At 62.9% G+C, this 12,066-nt stretch overlaps 2 protein-coding genes across 2 annotated transcripts; both read left to right on the top strand.

Moving 5' to 3' along the window:
* The first annotated feature begins 1,009 nt into the window (after positions 1-1,009).
* On the top strand, positions 1,010-1,830 carry CITED1 (Cbp/p300 interacting transactivator with Glu/Asp rich carboxy-terminal domain 1). The gene is made up of 2 exons (XM_049827849.1): positions 1,010-1,126; positions 1,245-1,830. The coding sequence occupies exon 2, from the start codon at positions 1,257-1,259 to the stop codon at positions 1,707-1,709; it is 453 nt and encodes a 150-aa protein (XP_049683806.1). The 5' UTR covers positions 1,010-1,126; positions 1,245-1,256; the 3' UTR covers positions 1,710-1,830.
* Positions 1,831-2,448: 618 nt separating this feature from the next.
* RPS4X (ribosomal protein S4 X-linked) lies at positions 2,449-7,421 on the top strand. The gene is made up of 7 exons (XM_049827848.1): positions 2,449-3,022; positions 3,237-3,314; positions 3,851-4,031; positions 4,462-4,559; positions 5,663-5,834; positions 6,482-6,639; positions 7,263-7,421. Exons 1-7 carry the CDS (start codon positions 2,966-2,968, stop codon positions 7,362-7,364), a joined length of 846 nt encoding a protein of 281 aa, XP_049683805.1. The 5' UTR covers positions 2,449-2,965; the 3' UTR covers positions 7,365-7,421.
* Positions 7,422-12,066: the final 4,645 nt, after the last annotated feature.

Below are 12,066 nucleotides of genomic sequence, written 5' to 3'. Positions count from 1 at the left end.
ACTCCTGACCCCCTCCCTGCTTTCCCGCACCCCACCCTGCTGCAGCGGGGTGGGGGGAGACCGGTGTTGTGTGGTGACTGCTGGCAGAAGGCTGGCACTGCCACTGGCACAGCAAAGGCTGTCAGTGCCCAGGGGGGATGTCAGCCCTGGGGATCATTCAGCCAGAAGAGTGAGATATGAGAGAGCAGAGAAGCTGGCCGGCTGCCCCCTCCGACCCACACTGGGGCCCCATGTGCTCTGACCCCGCACCAGACACAGCCCTGCAAGCCATGCGACCTGCTTCAGGAACACCACTGGGAAAACAAACAATAGGAACCCCCCCAAGTATCAAACACTGTGGCACTAAATGGGGTTTAGGTGAGGTGCAGGGAGAGCTGCACCCGGTCATGGGACTGTAGGGATATGGCACCCTAAACCAGGCAGGTTGCCTACCCACAGACAGCTGGGGAAACTGAAGCACAGGGTAAAGCACCTCCTCCGCCGTCTCTGTCCACAGCTCTAAACGCGGAGAGACAAATGGAGCTTAGCTTGGTGCAAAGCAAGAAAAGTGCAAAAGGAGGGACAAAGGCTCGGGGGGTACCCCCAGTGCCCCCCTCAGCTGACCCCCTCACACCCAAATCCCCCTCCAGCCAGCTGAGGGCACCAGCCCACATCAACCTCGCCAGCCCTGGCACCAAGCGAGCTCCCTTCTTGCCCCCCACACTGGATAGGTGTTACAAGGGTGTCCCAGCCTGGATGGGGGGAGGCATGGGGGTTCCCACCCAAGAGGTTGTGAGGCAGGTGAAAGAACATGGGGCGGTTGGGGGTGTCCAGGCTGGGTGGGGAAGTGTGGGAGGCACCAGCCTGGATGGGGTGACATGGTGGGTCCCAGCCCGAACGGGGAGGACACGGAGGGGCCCAGCCTGGGACGTGGGGGGCACGGGGGCCGGCCGGGGGCCGGAGATGCCGGCGCCGCCCCCGGGGGCCGTCCTGCCCCGTCCCTCCCAGCCCCGTCCGCCCGCCGGCCCCGCTCCGCTTCGACTTTCCCCGCGGCCCGGCCGCACCGGGGCCGCTATAAATCCGGCAGCGGCGGCGGCTGCCCGGGCCGTGCAGGGAGCGGAGCCGAGTGGGGACCAGGGCCGCCCAGGTAAGCGCGGGGGGAGCCGGGCGCCGCTCCCCGCCGCCCTCGGCTGTGTACCCCGCCGGACCCCATCTGCTCGGGGCGGGCAACCCACGCCTCGCTGAGCGCTGCCGTGTCCCCGCAGGCGCAAGAGGAGATGAGCTCTCTACGGTGCCCCTCCCGGGCCACGAAGGACCACGAGGTGGCGGCGACCCCGCGCTACCGTTCCGGCACCGGGGCCGGGGAGCTGCCGACCGCCGCGGGGGGCGCTCCGCCGCCCCCCGTCGCCCCTTTGGTCCTGCAGACGGCTCCCCACCTCCTGGCCAGCATGCACCTCCAGAAGCTCAACAGCCAGCACCGCGCCGCGGGGGGAGTCCGGCACTCCCAGGAGCCCCGCTCGCCGCCCGGCTGCGGCTTGGGGACGCGGGGCGCGGGCAATCTCTCCCCCCCGGCCGCCGGCCCCGGCATCATCGACTCGGACCCGGTGGACGAGGAGGTGCTCAGGGCGTTGGTGCTGGAGCTTGGCCTCGACAGGGCGGACGAGCTGCCGGAGCTCTGGCTCGGCCACCACGAGTTCGACTTCCCCGCGGACCTGCCAGCCGGCTGCTGAGACTAAGGGTGGCTAGGGCCGGGGCCTCCCGTGTCACCCCACCGGGGACCCGCCGTCCGGTGCCGCTGAGCGCGGAGAGCGCCCCCGCTTGCCCCACGGGGGGCGAGGGCCGGCGCTGCGGGCAGGGTGGGGGCGCAGGGAGCGCTGGGAGCGCGGCCGAGGGTGGGAAGGGGCCGCCCTCGGGGCTGGAGGAGGGGTGGGGCCGCGCTGCCCGCCCCCAACGCGGAGCCGCTTCGGTGGGCCAGGCAGGCGGAGGTCTCAAGGTGCTGTCTAATAAAATCTGGAAGGACCCTTATCCCCCCGGCTGTGCCCCTTCCCCTGTCCAGCTCAGCGCTGGGGCTGTGGGGGGACGACAAGGAGGTCCGTCTCCGCGGGGGACCCTGTAAGAAGCGGCCGGGGTGGGAGGACGGTCTGCCCCCCGCAGCTCCCGAGCCTCCTCCCCGCTTTACGGTGGCGCCAGGGGTGCCACCTGCGCGGTGTCCCCATCGTGTCACCCCCGAGGACGGGACCTCTGTCCCGCCCGCGCCCCGCTGCGGGAGCGACGCTGCCGGGACCTGCCGGGGGCTGCCCGGTGCAGGGCCGCTCCTCTCGGCTGCCTGGCGGGGCGCGGGGGCCTGGGGGTATCCCGGGGGTCCCAGCTGGGGACCGCTGGCCCCCGAGCTGCTTTCGGGAACGGACACTCAGGCCCGGAGGACTGCGTGGGGTCCCAGCTCCACCCCGGCAGGGGCCGTGGGCGAGGGGTGGGCGGTGGCCCGGCACGCGTGTTCCTCCCGGCTCGGCTCCCCGGGCAGCCGGGATACCCGGAGTCTCCGAGTCCCCCGCCCCGCCCCGGAGGGGGGGGGGGGAGAGGGGGGCTGTGCCACCACCGAAACCCGCACACCCTCTCCCGAGCCGCAGGGGCACAACGTGGGGGGGCCGTCCCACGGCATCGGCAAGAGCCGGGAGGGATCCGGTCACCCTCCGACGGCTTCCCCCCGTGCCCCCCCGGCACGGACACAGCCGCCCCCTGCCGGGAGTGGGGTGCCCCCGTCAAGGCCGCTTGCAGCGGGGAGGACACGGGGCACCCCATCTCGCTGGTGGGGGCTGCCCAGACCCCTCCTCCCTCACCTCCCGTGGGCAGCACGTCAGCAGGTCACCGCGGGGAGGGCCGAGCCTGTCCCGCGGGGGGCGGAACACGCACCCCGGCTGCCCTAGCACCGGGCGGTGCTGGACCTCCGGGCCGGCAGGGGGCGCTCCGCCGCGCGGCCGCCGCGCCCATGGGTATCAACCCCGGACCGGAAGCGGCAGTCCTTTCCCGGCGGAGCGCAGCCATGGTGAGAGCGCGGTGCGGCTTGTGCCCGCCGTCATCCGCTGCCATCCACTGCTCGCTGCGGGCTGCCGCCCCCCCCGCCTCGTCGCGGGGCGTGGGAGGGAGCCCGCCGCCAGGGTCGGGGTGGGGCGGGAGCCCGGGGGGGCCGGGGAGGGACGGCTGGGGCGGCTGAGCCTGGCGGCGGCCCGTAACGCGTCCTGTCCCATCCCGTCCCGTAGGCCCGTGGCCCCAAGAAGCACCTGAAGCGCGTGGCTGCGCCCAAGCACTGGATGCTGGACAAACTGACGGGCGTCTTCGTGAGTGCGCGACGGGGTTGGGGATGGGGATGGGGCCGGGCCCAGGCCGCCTGCGACAGCGGCCGTCCCCACTCTCTACGGGCCCACACGGCTTCGCAGTCTCACCAAGGGGGTGCTCAGGCGCACTGTTCGGGCACTGGTGGTGAGCTGGAGCAGTTGGGCAGTGCCGGGGAGAAGGGGTGGTTGCTGTTAGGGTCTTTGCAAGCAGCTTTTCTATTTCCCCCATTTGCCAGTCGGGTAGTTGGCTGCTCTCTTTGAACCTGCTCATTGTGTTTTTCCTTCACTGGGGTGGGTCAGTAGATTGTTGCATGGTGTTGGGGGCAGTGTTCTGTGAGGCTGGCAAGGGTTGGGGGAAGAGTGCTGTGAATAGGAAGAAAAGATATCTGCAGCCTATCACTGCCTGCTTAGCAGTTAGGCTCCACAGAACTGTCCTTGGGTGCTGCTGTGAGAGCTGCTGGGGTGGTAGCATTCTTCCTCTGGGGACAGTCAAAGCTGATGTTGTGCTTGAGCACCCAGCAGAAAGCTTCTGTTTGCAGGCACCCCGTCCATCGACAGGCCCTCACAAACTGAGGGAATGCCTTCCGCTCATCATCTTCCTGCGGAACAGGCTGAAGTATGCCCTGACAGGAGATGAGGTCAAGAAGATCTGCATGCAGAGGTTCATCAAGATAGATGGCAAAGTCCGCACAGACATCACCTACCCTGCAGGCTTCATGGGTGAGCACAGAGGGCTGGGACAGGTACCTCGGGCAGCTCTGCTGCACTGATGGGGGAATGTTTTGTGAGACTGGCATGATAGATGCTTTCCTGGTGGGGTTGAAGAAAAGATAAGTATAAGCAGTTGTTATTTAGTTTGGAGTTGTGCACTGCAATGAACCAAAGCCAGATATCTGTAGCCTATAACTGCCTGCTTGCATATGCGTAAATTGCTGTTCAGACTTGAGCCTTTTGCAGTTTTTGCTAGTTTGCACTGTATTGCAGTAAAATATGTGAGTCTGTGGTCAAGAGGAGATACCCACCCCATCATTCATGCCTGAAGCGTTCTGCAGTCACTAGTTCTTTTTAAACCTGAGCTTTGTGCTGAGTTACAGTGTTGGGTAATGTAGCTGATAACAGCTGCTGTTTCATTTCCCCTCTCTGAAATCAGATGTCATCAGCATCGAGAAGACAGGTGAGCATTTCCGCTTGGTGTATGATACCAAGGGCCGGTTTGCTGTTCACCGCATCACAGCTGAAGAGGCCAAGGTGAGGGCTTCAACTTGGATTAAGCGTGGGACCAGTTGGGTTTGGTTGGGGTGGTGTTTCCTCTTTGACACCTCCTGAACAGGAGCTGCTGTCTCTCTTCCCCAAGAGCTGAGTCCCTGCCACCCTTGAGAACATCAGGGCCTTCAGTGTTGGGGTGCGAAGCCTTTAGCGGGGGGAAGTCTTGTGACATGAGAGCAGCTCCTAGATGACTGTAGGTGCATTGTCTGGTGCTTGAAATGACCACTGTTGGCATGGGCTGGGTTACCTTCACAGGGAGCTTTGGGGTGGGGATGGCTTTGCTGTGGTGTGGTGAGCCTTAGCGTAGGGCTCCACAAGCTAACAGTGATCAGAAACATGGTACTGCTTGTGGTGCAAAAGCTTTGAACTCCTTCCCAGGTCTGTTATGGAAGTGTTTACAAAACTGCCCTCTGGCCCTAGGTGTCAGGGAGTGACTCCTGCACGTGTTTTTTTAACCCAAGCATGATGGCATGCCTGAGCTGCAGGTCTGTGGGCTACTTTGCATGTTCTTCCTAAGGGCAGGCCTTGCAGGCACGCAGTGATGCTGAGGGGAGAGATGGCTGTGCCACAGGAGCTGTGGTGTGCGTTTGGGGCCTCTCTGCTTCCCCATGTTAGGCTTTTACCTCTGGCTACCACTCTGTATTGACCTGTGAGTCCCAGAGTGGCTGTGAAGGAGTCAGGAGTGAAAGGCAGGAGGGATACAGATCAATCTTGGGTCCTGAAGAAAGGCAGCCTGTGCCTCCACTGTGTGACCACGGGCTTCAGGGCAAAATGAGAAAACTGCCCTGGCGCAGACTTTCCTAGGAGAATGCAGCCAGTGTTTGTGGCAAGGCCGAAGCTCAGGGTGGCCAGCTGTTCCTGAAGCACAGGTGTTTTCTGGTGGGGCTGTAGCACAGCTGTGTGGCAGCCCTGTGAGAGGCATTGCTGGGGCAGTGAGCTGGGCAAGTCACTGCCCAGGCTCCTGTAGCAAGTCCTGGAGTGTCTGGGTGTTGCTTGGGGTCTGAGGGCTCCCTGGGGACCAAGAGTCCCGTGGTCCATGGTGCCACTCACTGCCTCAGCTAAGCAGTGTTGGGTTTTGTTTGCAGTACAAGCTGTGCAAGGTGAGGAAGATCTTTGTGGGCACCAAAGGAATCCCTCATCTGGTCACCCACGATGCTCGTACCATCCGCTATCCAGACCCCCTCATCAAAGTGAATGATACGGTCCAAATTGACCTGGAGACAGGCAAGATCACAGATTTCATCAAGTTTGACACAGGTAGGTCTTGCGTCCCATGTAAAGATGTATTCTACCCTGTACTCTTCCGCACTGTGGAGAGCAGTGTGGAAATTAAATACAAATGTTAGACATCTTTGTTCTAAAGTAGAGAGGCAGTAGTGGTAGCCTTGGGAAAGGGGTTGTTTCCCTGGGGCATCTCCACCTGGAGCCGGAGCAGGGATTCCTCCCATGTGCTGGCATTGGGAGGTGTTTGGCGTAGAGTCTTGGAGCAAATTGAAGAGCAAGCAGGCACCAGGTAGAAGCAGCGAGCTGATGGACTGGCTGTTTGAGCCTGGCTCTCACAGAGCTGTAGGGAGATACTGGCTGTCTACTGCAGGAGAAGATTTCAGTTTCAGAGCCATGAGCAGTGCCAGGACAAGTGGTACAGGAATGCCTCCTTGGTGCTGACACAACTGAGAAGGTGGTGGGCAATGTTTGGTATGGGCCTTGTGGCCAGAGCTCCTCAAAGTGTGCCAGGATTCCTGTGGGATGTAGGTGTCACCAGGTGGTCCAGTGGCTGGTCTGTGGGCCGGTGCGTCTCTGTCCCTTCCCTTCGGCAGTGCACCTCAAAGAGCCCAAGCAGAAGGGCGGGCTTCACCACGGCACCTGGTGCCAGCTCTTGTCACACCTGTCTTCCTTCACCCCAGGTAACCTGTGCATGGTGACCGGCGGTGCCAACTTGGGTCGTATTGGGGTGATCACTAACCGGGAGAGACACCCTGGCTCGTTTGACGTGGTTCACGTGAAGGATGCCAATGGCAATAGCTTTGCCACCAGGCTCTCCAACATCTTTGTTATTGGCAAAGTAAGCCTGCGCGGACACGAGGCGGGTGGGTTCCCCCATGTTGTTGGGCGCTGCTGGCTGAAGCAAAGAGGTGTTGGCATCTTCTGTAGGCAGCTGCCTTCTCACACGTTGAAGCTCCAGTGCCAGCATCAGTTCTGGCTCTGCTCCCTGTGGTTCTGTCTGCTACGAGCTGACCGCTCGGGGAAGGGGAAGCAACCGTAAATTTAGCAATGGGGACATTTTCGAGAAGTAGCCCTGTGGTTTTCTAAACCTGAGAGTTGGGAGCTGAGCTGTGCTCAGGTCTTGATGTGCCCTGGGCAGCTGCTCTGACTGAGAGTGCCCTCCCCGCCCAATGCCTCTGTTGTCTCACCATCCCCAATGGGCTCTTTTGTCCAAGTTTGAAAGGGGTGGTGTTTTGGCTGAAGTGCATTCTTCATGGACGTGACCAAAAGAGGCAGCTGTAGGGCTGGTACACCTTTGGTGCCTTCCTAAGGGGCTTCTGCTGGGCCAGTGCTGCCACAACCCTGTGTACATGGCCCAGTGCTGGGTAGGGGCTGGCTTCTGCTGCTTTTCCCCCCATGAGGGAGAGCTCTGCCCCTGTCCAGATTTCCTGATGTGAGGTAGCTGCTTCTCCTTTGCTGCAGGGTAACAAGCCGTGGATCTCCCTGCCCCGTGGAAAGGGCATCCGCCTGACCATTGCTGAAGAGAGAGACAAGAGACTGGCGGCCAAGCAGAGCAGCGGGTGAACTCCGCCTCGGGCTGGCAGTGGTCTTTTCAGTCTATTAATTAAACCGTTTCCCAAATGGCTGTGTGACTGGCTGGGAAGCATCCCAGGGCTGGAGGGAGCTGTGCCGTACCAGTGAGAAGGCATGCTCTGCTCTCCAGAAGGGCCTGCTGATGAGGGAGCTGAGCAGCTGCCAGAGCCATCTCCCAGAAGGGCAAGGAGGAGCAGTGGGGAGAGCCTCCAGGCTGCTCCGTCCCCAAGAAAGCGTTGGCACACGTGCTCCTGGACATCATTTCCAGAAACATGCTGGAGGAGCAGGGGACTGGGAAGAGCCATCTGGGCTCTCCCCAGGGACAGTGGTGCCAGACAGGCTTGAGGCCCTCCAGGAATGTCCCTGACCAGGGGACTGAGCAGAGAGGGGAGGCTCAGTGGCCAGCGCCAGGGGTGGGGGGTGCATTGGCCGGTCGGCTGGGCTGGTGGCTGCTTGCTGTGGAGGTCCCTCACAGGGTGCTCTTCCTCAGTGCCTTCCCTGCGGAGGTGGAGTGTGCGAGGGATCACACTGACAGCCAGGATGGGGGAGAGTGCAACACTGGGGGTGGCAGTGGCGGTGCTGGAGGCTGGGCAGCTCTCTTGGGAGGGACTTGGCTGGAGCAGAGGAATGGGTTGCCAGGGAGTCTGGCAAAGGCAGGTGCCAAGCACTGGTCTGGGAACGGACTAATGCCCCAGGTGGTGCCAGGGCTGGGGCTGGGTGGCTGGAGAGCAGCAGTAGCCGTGGAGGCCAAAGTGGGCAGGGGTTGCGTGGGCAGTGAGCCTGGGCAGCAAGGACAGTACCAAAGCCCAGGCTTGTGCCAGGAGAGGCACAGGGGGGGCACTGCAGGAAGGGGTTTCCATGTGCCGCTGGGCCCAGGGGAGGCCATGCCTGGGCACCGGCTGTGGGCTGGGGCTGCCCAGGTCCAGACAGACACAGGCACTGTGGAGTGAGGGCAGTGGGGGCCCCAGCTGGGCAGGAGCGGGAGTGTTGGAGGCATGGGCAGAGGCCGATGGCATGGGCTCTGCTCGGCCTGGAGAAGAGGGATCACAGGGTCTCTCCAGCTCTGTCTGTGGGCACAGGCCTTGCCTGCATCCATCTTTCCCGAGATGGAGCAGGCACAGATGAGCACCGGGGGAAAATTGTGAGCTTTTATTGGGCGCAGAAAGTGTCCATGACTGAGTGGTGGCTGGCGTGTCCTCAGGGCGGCTGAGTGCCTGGGGTGCTGTCCATGCCCCCAACCCTCGTGAGCCTCCCCGTGCCATTTCCTCTGGACGCTATGCAGGCTCAGGGCCAGCTGCCTTCTCCGGGGACCCACCTGGCGCTGCCAGTAGGGCACTACTGCTCTTGCTGTCCCGCCACACAGGCAGAGCGGAATGCCCTGCGCAGAGCCCTGAGTGCTCTCCTGAAGAGGGAGGGCCGTCGCCGTCGATCTGGAGCTTGCAGGAGGGCAGCGATGCCTGTGGGGAAAGGAAAGGAGAACTGTAGGCGAGAGGCTGGGGAGGCTGGGCGGCTGATGGGCAAGCTCCTGCGGGCCCCTCGCCACCAAGAGCTTTCAGCCAGCCCCTGTGTGCGTAGTGCTGCTGGCCTGGCCTGGGTGCTGATCGCCGGGACAGCAAGGCCAGGCGTGCTCTCGATAGGGCGGCACTCGACTCAGGAATGTTAACTGCTCGGAGGCTGCCTGCATGGGGAGAGCAAGTGTACAGGCAAGGGAGGGAGAAGATGTCAGTGGGATGACACGGAGAGCACCAGCCGTCCCTGCTGCACACAGCCCAGGCGCCTGGATGGGCCAGCAGATGGGCAGGAGGCCGAAGCTGTACTGGAAAACCCCTGGGGCATGTAAAAGGGGTAATGCCACCCCCAAAGTCTGCTGGAGTCAGAGCTGGATCTTCTGTAACCTCAATCCCAGGCAACTCAGGATTTGCCAGAATGATTCTTCCTGCATGACTCAAGACGACCGGCACCAGGGAGGCCATGTAGGAGGCAGCCAGGTATCTGGGGGAACCCAGGTGTCCTGGGGAACCCCCACACACATGCACCCACCAGGTCCCCCCATCACCCCTAGATTTAGGGGCTGGGTGAGGCTGTTGTGGCCTTTCCTGGGTTTGGGGAACCCCCCTAGGTGCCCCACATCCTTATAGGGAGCCCCCAGGGACCCCATGCCCCTTCCCAAGGCAATATAGGGAACCTCGCCCTCCACAAGTACTCCAAAAGCCTCCCATGGGTGCAGCCAGGGACCTCAAGCACCTCCCAGGACCCAAAATCCCCCTTGGGATCCCCCCCCCCAGGACTCCAAACCCCTCACTGGGGACCACCCCAGGACCCCAGTTTCTGCCCACCCAGCACCCCAAATACCCCCTGGGACCCCTCCCAGGACCCTAAAACCCCTGGGATGGGGAGCAGCACTCACAGTTGTCCTACAGGACCGAGGTGTCTGGGAAGGGGGGGGCAAGGGGACCTTTCCCCCTTAGGGCCACCAACCCCCTCCCCCCAGCCACCCCCTTTCCCAGGGTCCTCATTCCTCCCCAGCACTCTAAAATTCCCACTCCCACCCCCACCCCCCGGGGGTGGGGAACTGCAGGTGCAGTGCTGCCCTAAGGAACCCAGGTGTCTGGGTGGTGGTGGGGGCAGGGTGACCTCCCCACCCTGCACCAGGGTCACAGTGACCACCAGGAACAGGGGGACCACTGATGCCACCACAATGGGGACTATTGGGGACACTTGGGGTGACACTGCTGCATCATGACCATGGGGACACCCCAGAAGGAGGAGGGACCCATCCTCTCCTGGGGGACCACATCCCCCTCTCTGTGCTGAAGGCAGGGTGCAGTGTGTTGTCGCAGTCCCTCATGGCGAGCAGCTGTGTGCCTGAGGACAGCAGCCCTGTGGGTACAGCTGGGGGACACTGTGCTGTCACCCCCCCACATCCTGCCTCATCTCACCTGCATTAGAGGAGTGGAGTGGGGCCATGCATGGTGGCAGTGTCCCTGCTCCACCGAGGAAGGGCTTGGGCAGATGGGAGGGGGACAGTGGCAGCATTGGCTGTCCTGCAGCCCCTCAGGGAAGAGCTGGGGCTACCCGGCATGGGAGCTGCAATGATGGGTATAGCCAAAGGATGGGGATTCCTGGTGGGTCTGGACCCACTGCTGGAGCTAAGGGTGTGGTAAAATCAGGTTGCTTGCAGCAAACCCTGCTAGGTGCTCAGCCCTGCTGCTTTCAGATGGGAGCGTGCACCCAGGGCACTGTGCAGAGGGGTCCAAGGTACAATGGAGCAGCAGGACCCGGTCCTCCGCCATGCTGGGTGTACTGCAAAGGAAACAGAAGTGCTTTGTTTTGCACATTGCAAGTCTATTTTTTTGCTCTGTCTCTCTTTATCCTGCTCCCTGCCCCTCATTTCAAATTTCTCCCTCTCTGTCCTGTCACCTATTGCTATTTTTTCCTTTCTCCATCTCATTCTGTCTTGCTCCTTGTCCCTCTTTTTTAGATCTTCCCTCTTTGCCCTGTAGCCCATCGCTATTTTTTTTTCTTTCCCCGTCTCTGTCTGTCTGGCTCCCTGTCCATCTTTCTTCATTCCTCCCCCTTAAACTTTCCTCTGCCCAATAACCTGCTGCTATTTTTTCTTTCTCCATCTCTTTTGCTCTGGCTCCGTGACCCTGTTCTGTCCTCCCTCTCTGTCATGCTGCCCATCCCAGTTTTTTCCTGCATCTCCATCCTGCTCTCCCTCCCTCTTTGTGCTGCCTCTCTTGCTGCCTCTTTCTCCCTCCCTGTTGGGCTCCCTGTCCTTCTCTCTGGGTCCCGTTCCCTGCCTCGTGCTCTCTCGCTACACCCCTGCTGTCCAGCCAGCTATGGCTTTTCTCCTCTCTTCTCTGCTCCTCAGTTTTGGCAGCCTTCGCCTCTGCCCAGCAGCCCGTCGCTCCAGGAGCCAGCTGACCGACCGCGCGTTCCCCGACGGACTGACAAGCGTGGCTCTGGGACCGACTGCCGAGGTGTCCCAGGGGCAGGGGGAGCGTCGGGGGGCCTTGAGCCCCGGAGCAGACTTGCTCGCAAGACTCCAGGACTCCGTAGGCGCTCGGCTGAATGAATAAACACTCGCCATCCGTCCCCTTTGCCCTCCGGGCTGGGTTTGCGCTCCTTTGCACGGGGTGGGGGGCTGTGAGGGAGCCCAGGAGAGGAGGAGGTGAGGCGCTGGGGGGGTCGGGCCATGCCCCCCCGTTCCTGCTGGGCTCCGGCTGCGGGCCGGGGCTGGAGGAGCCGCAGGTGCGGGCAGCGAGGCTGATGGCGACGGCCCCTCCCCGTAAAGGGGGGAAAGGGCTGCCAGGCGGGAGCCCAGGCGGGCTGCGGCTGTGCCGAGGAAAAAAGTGAGCGGGGCCGGGCACCCCTAGGACCGCGAACGTCCCAGGCGGGGGTGGCCCGGGGGCTCACAGGGGGGCTGGGAGCACCAGGCCCCGTGGCGGGGCTGCGCAGTCGGCCGGCGGGTCCCGGGGAAAACCCCGAGGAGGACGGCGGGGTCCCTGTCGGACGCACGGAGCTACCCGGAGCGGAGCTGGGGGCTCGGCGGGGACTGCCGCTGCGCCGGCGTGGGGAGGTGGGGGGGAACGGAAGCGGCGTCCCCTCGGGGTCAGGCAGCAGGGCAGGCTGCCTCCCGGGGCATGCCGGGAGCTGTAGTTTTCGCGGAGTCGGCGGCCGGGCAGCAGCG

The sequence above is a fragment of the Accipiter gentilis genome, chromosome 24 (genome assembly GCF_929443795.1).
Source record: "Accipiter gentilis chromosome 24, bAccGen1.1, whole genome shotgun sequence".
NCBI lineage: Eukaryota > Metazoa > Chordata > Aves > Accipitriformes > Accipitridae > Astur > Astur gentilis.
This window is presented reverse-complemented; position numbering and strand designations above follow the sequence as displayed.

Coding starts and splice junctions, on each gene's coding strand:
- CITED1 (XM_049827849.1), top strand. CDS start 1,257: ATGAGCTCTCTACGGTGCCCCTCCCGGGCCACGAAGGACCACGAGGTG.
- RPS4X (XM_049827848.1), top strand. CDS start 2,966: ATGGGTATCAACCCCGGACCGGAAGCGGCAGTCCTTTCCCGGCGGAGC. Junction 4,032..4,461: donor CTACCCTGCAGGCTTCATGG/GTGAGCACAGAG, acceptor CTCTGAAATCAG/ATGTCATCAGCATCGAGAAG. Junction 5,835..6,481: donor TTTCATCAAGTTTGACACAG/GTAGGTCTTGCG, acceptor CCTTCACCCCAG/GTAACCTGTGCATGGTGACC.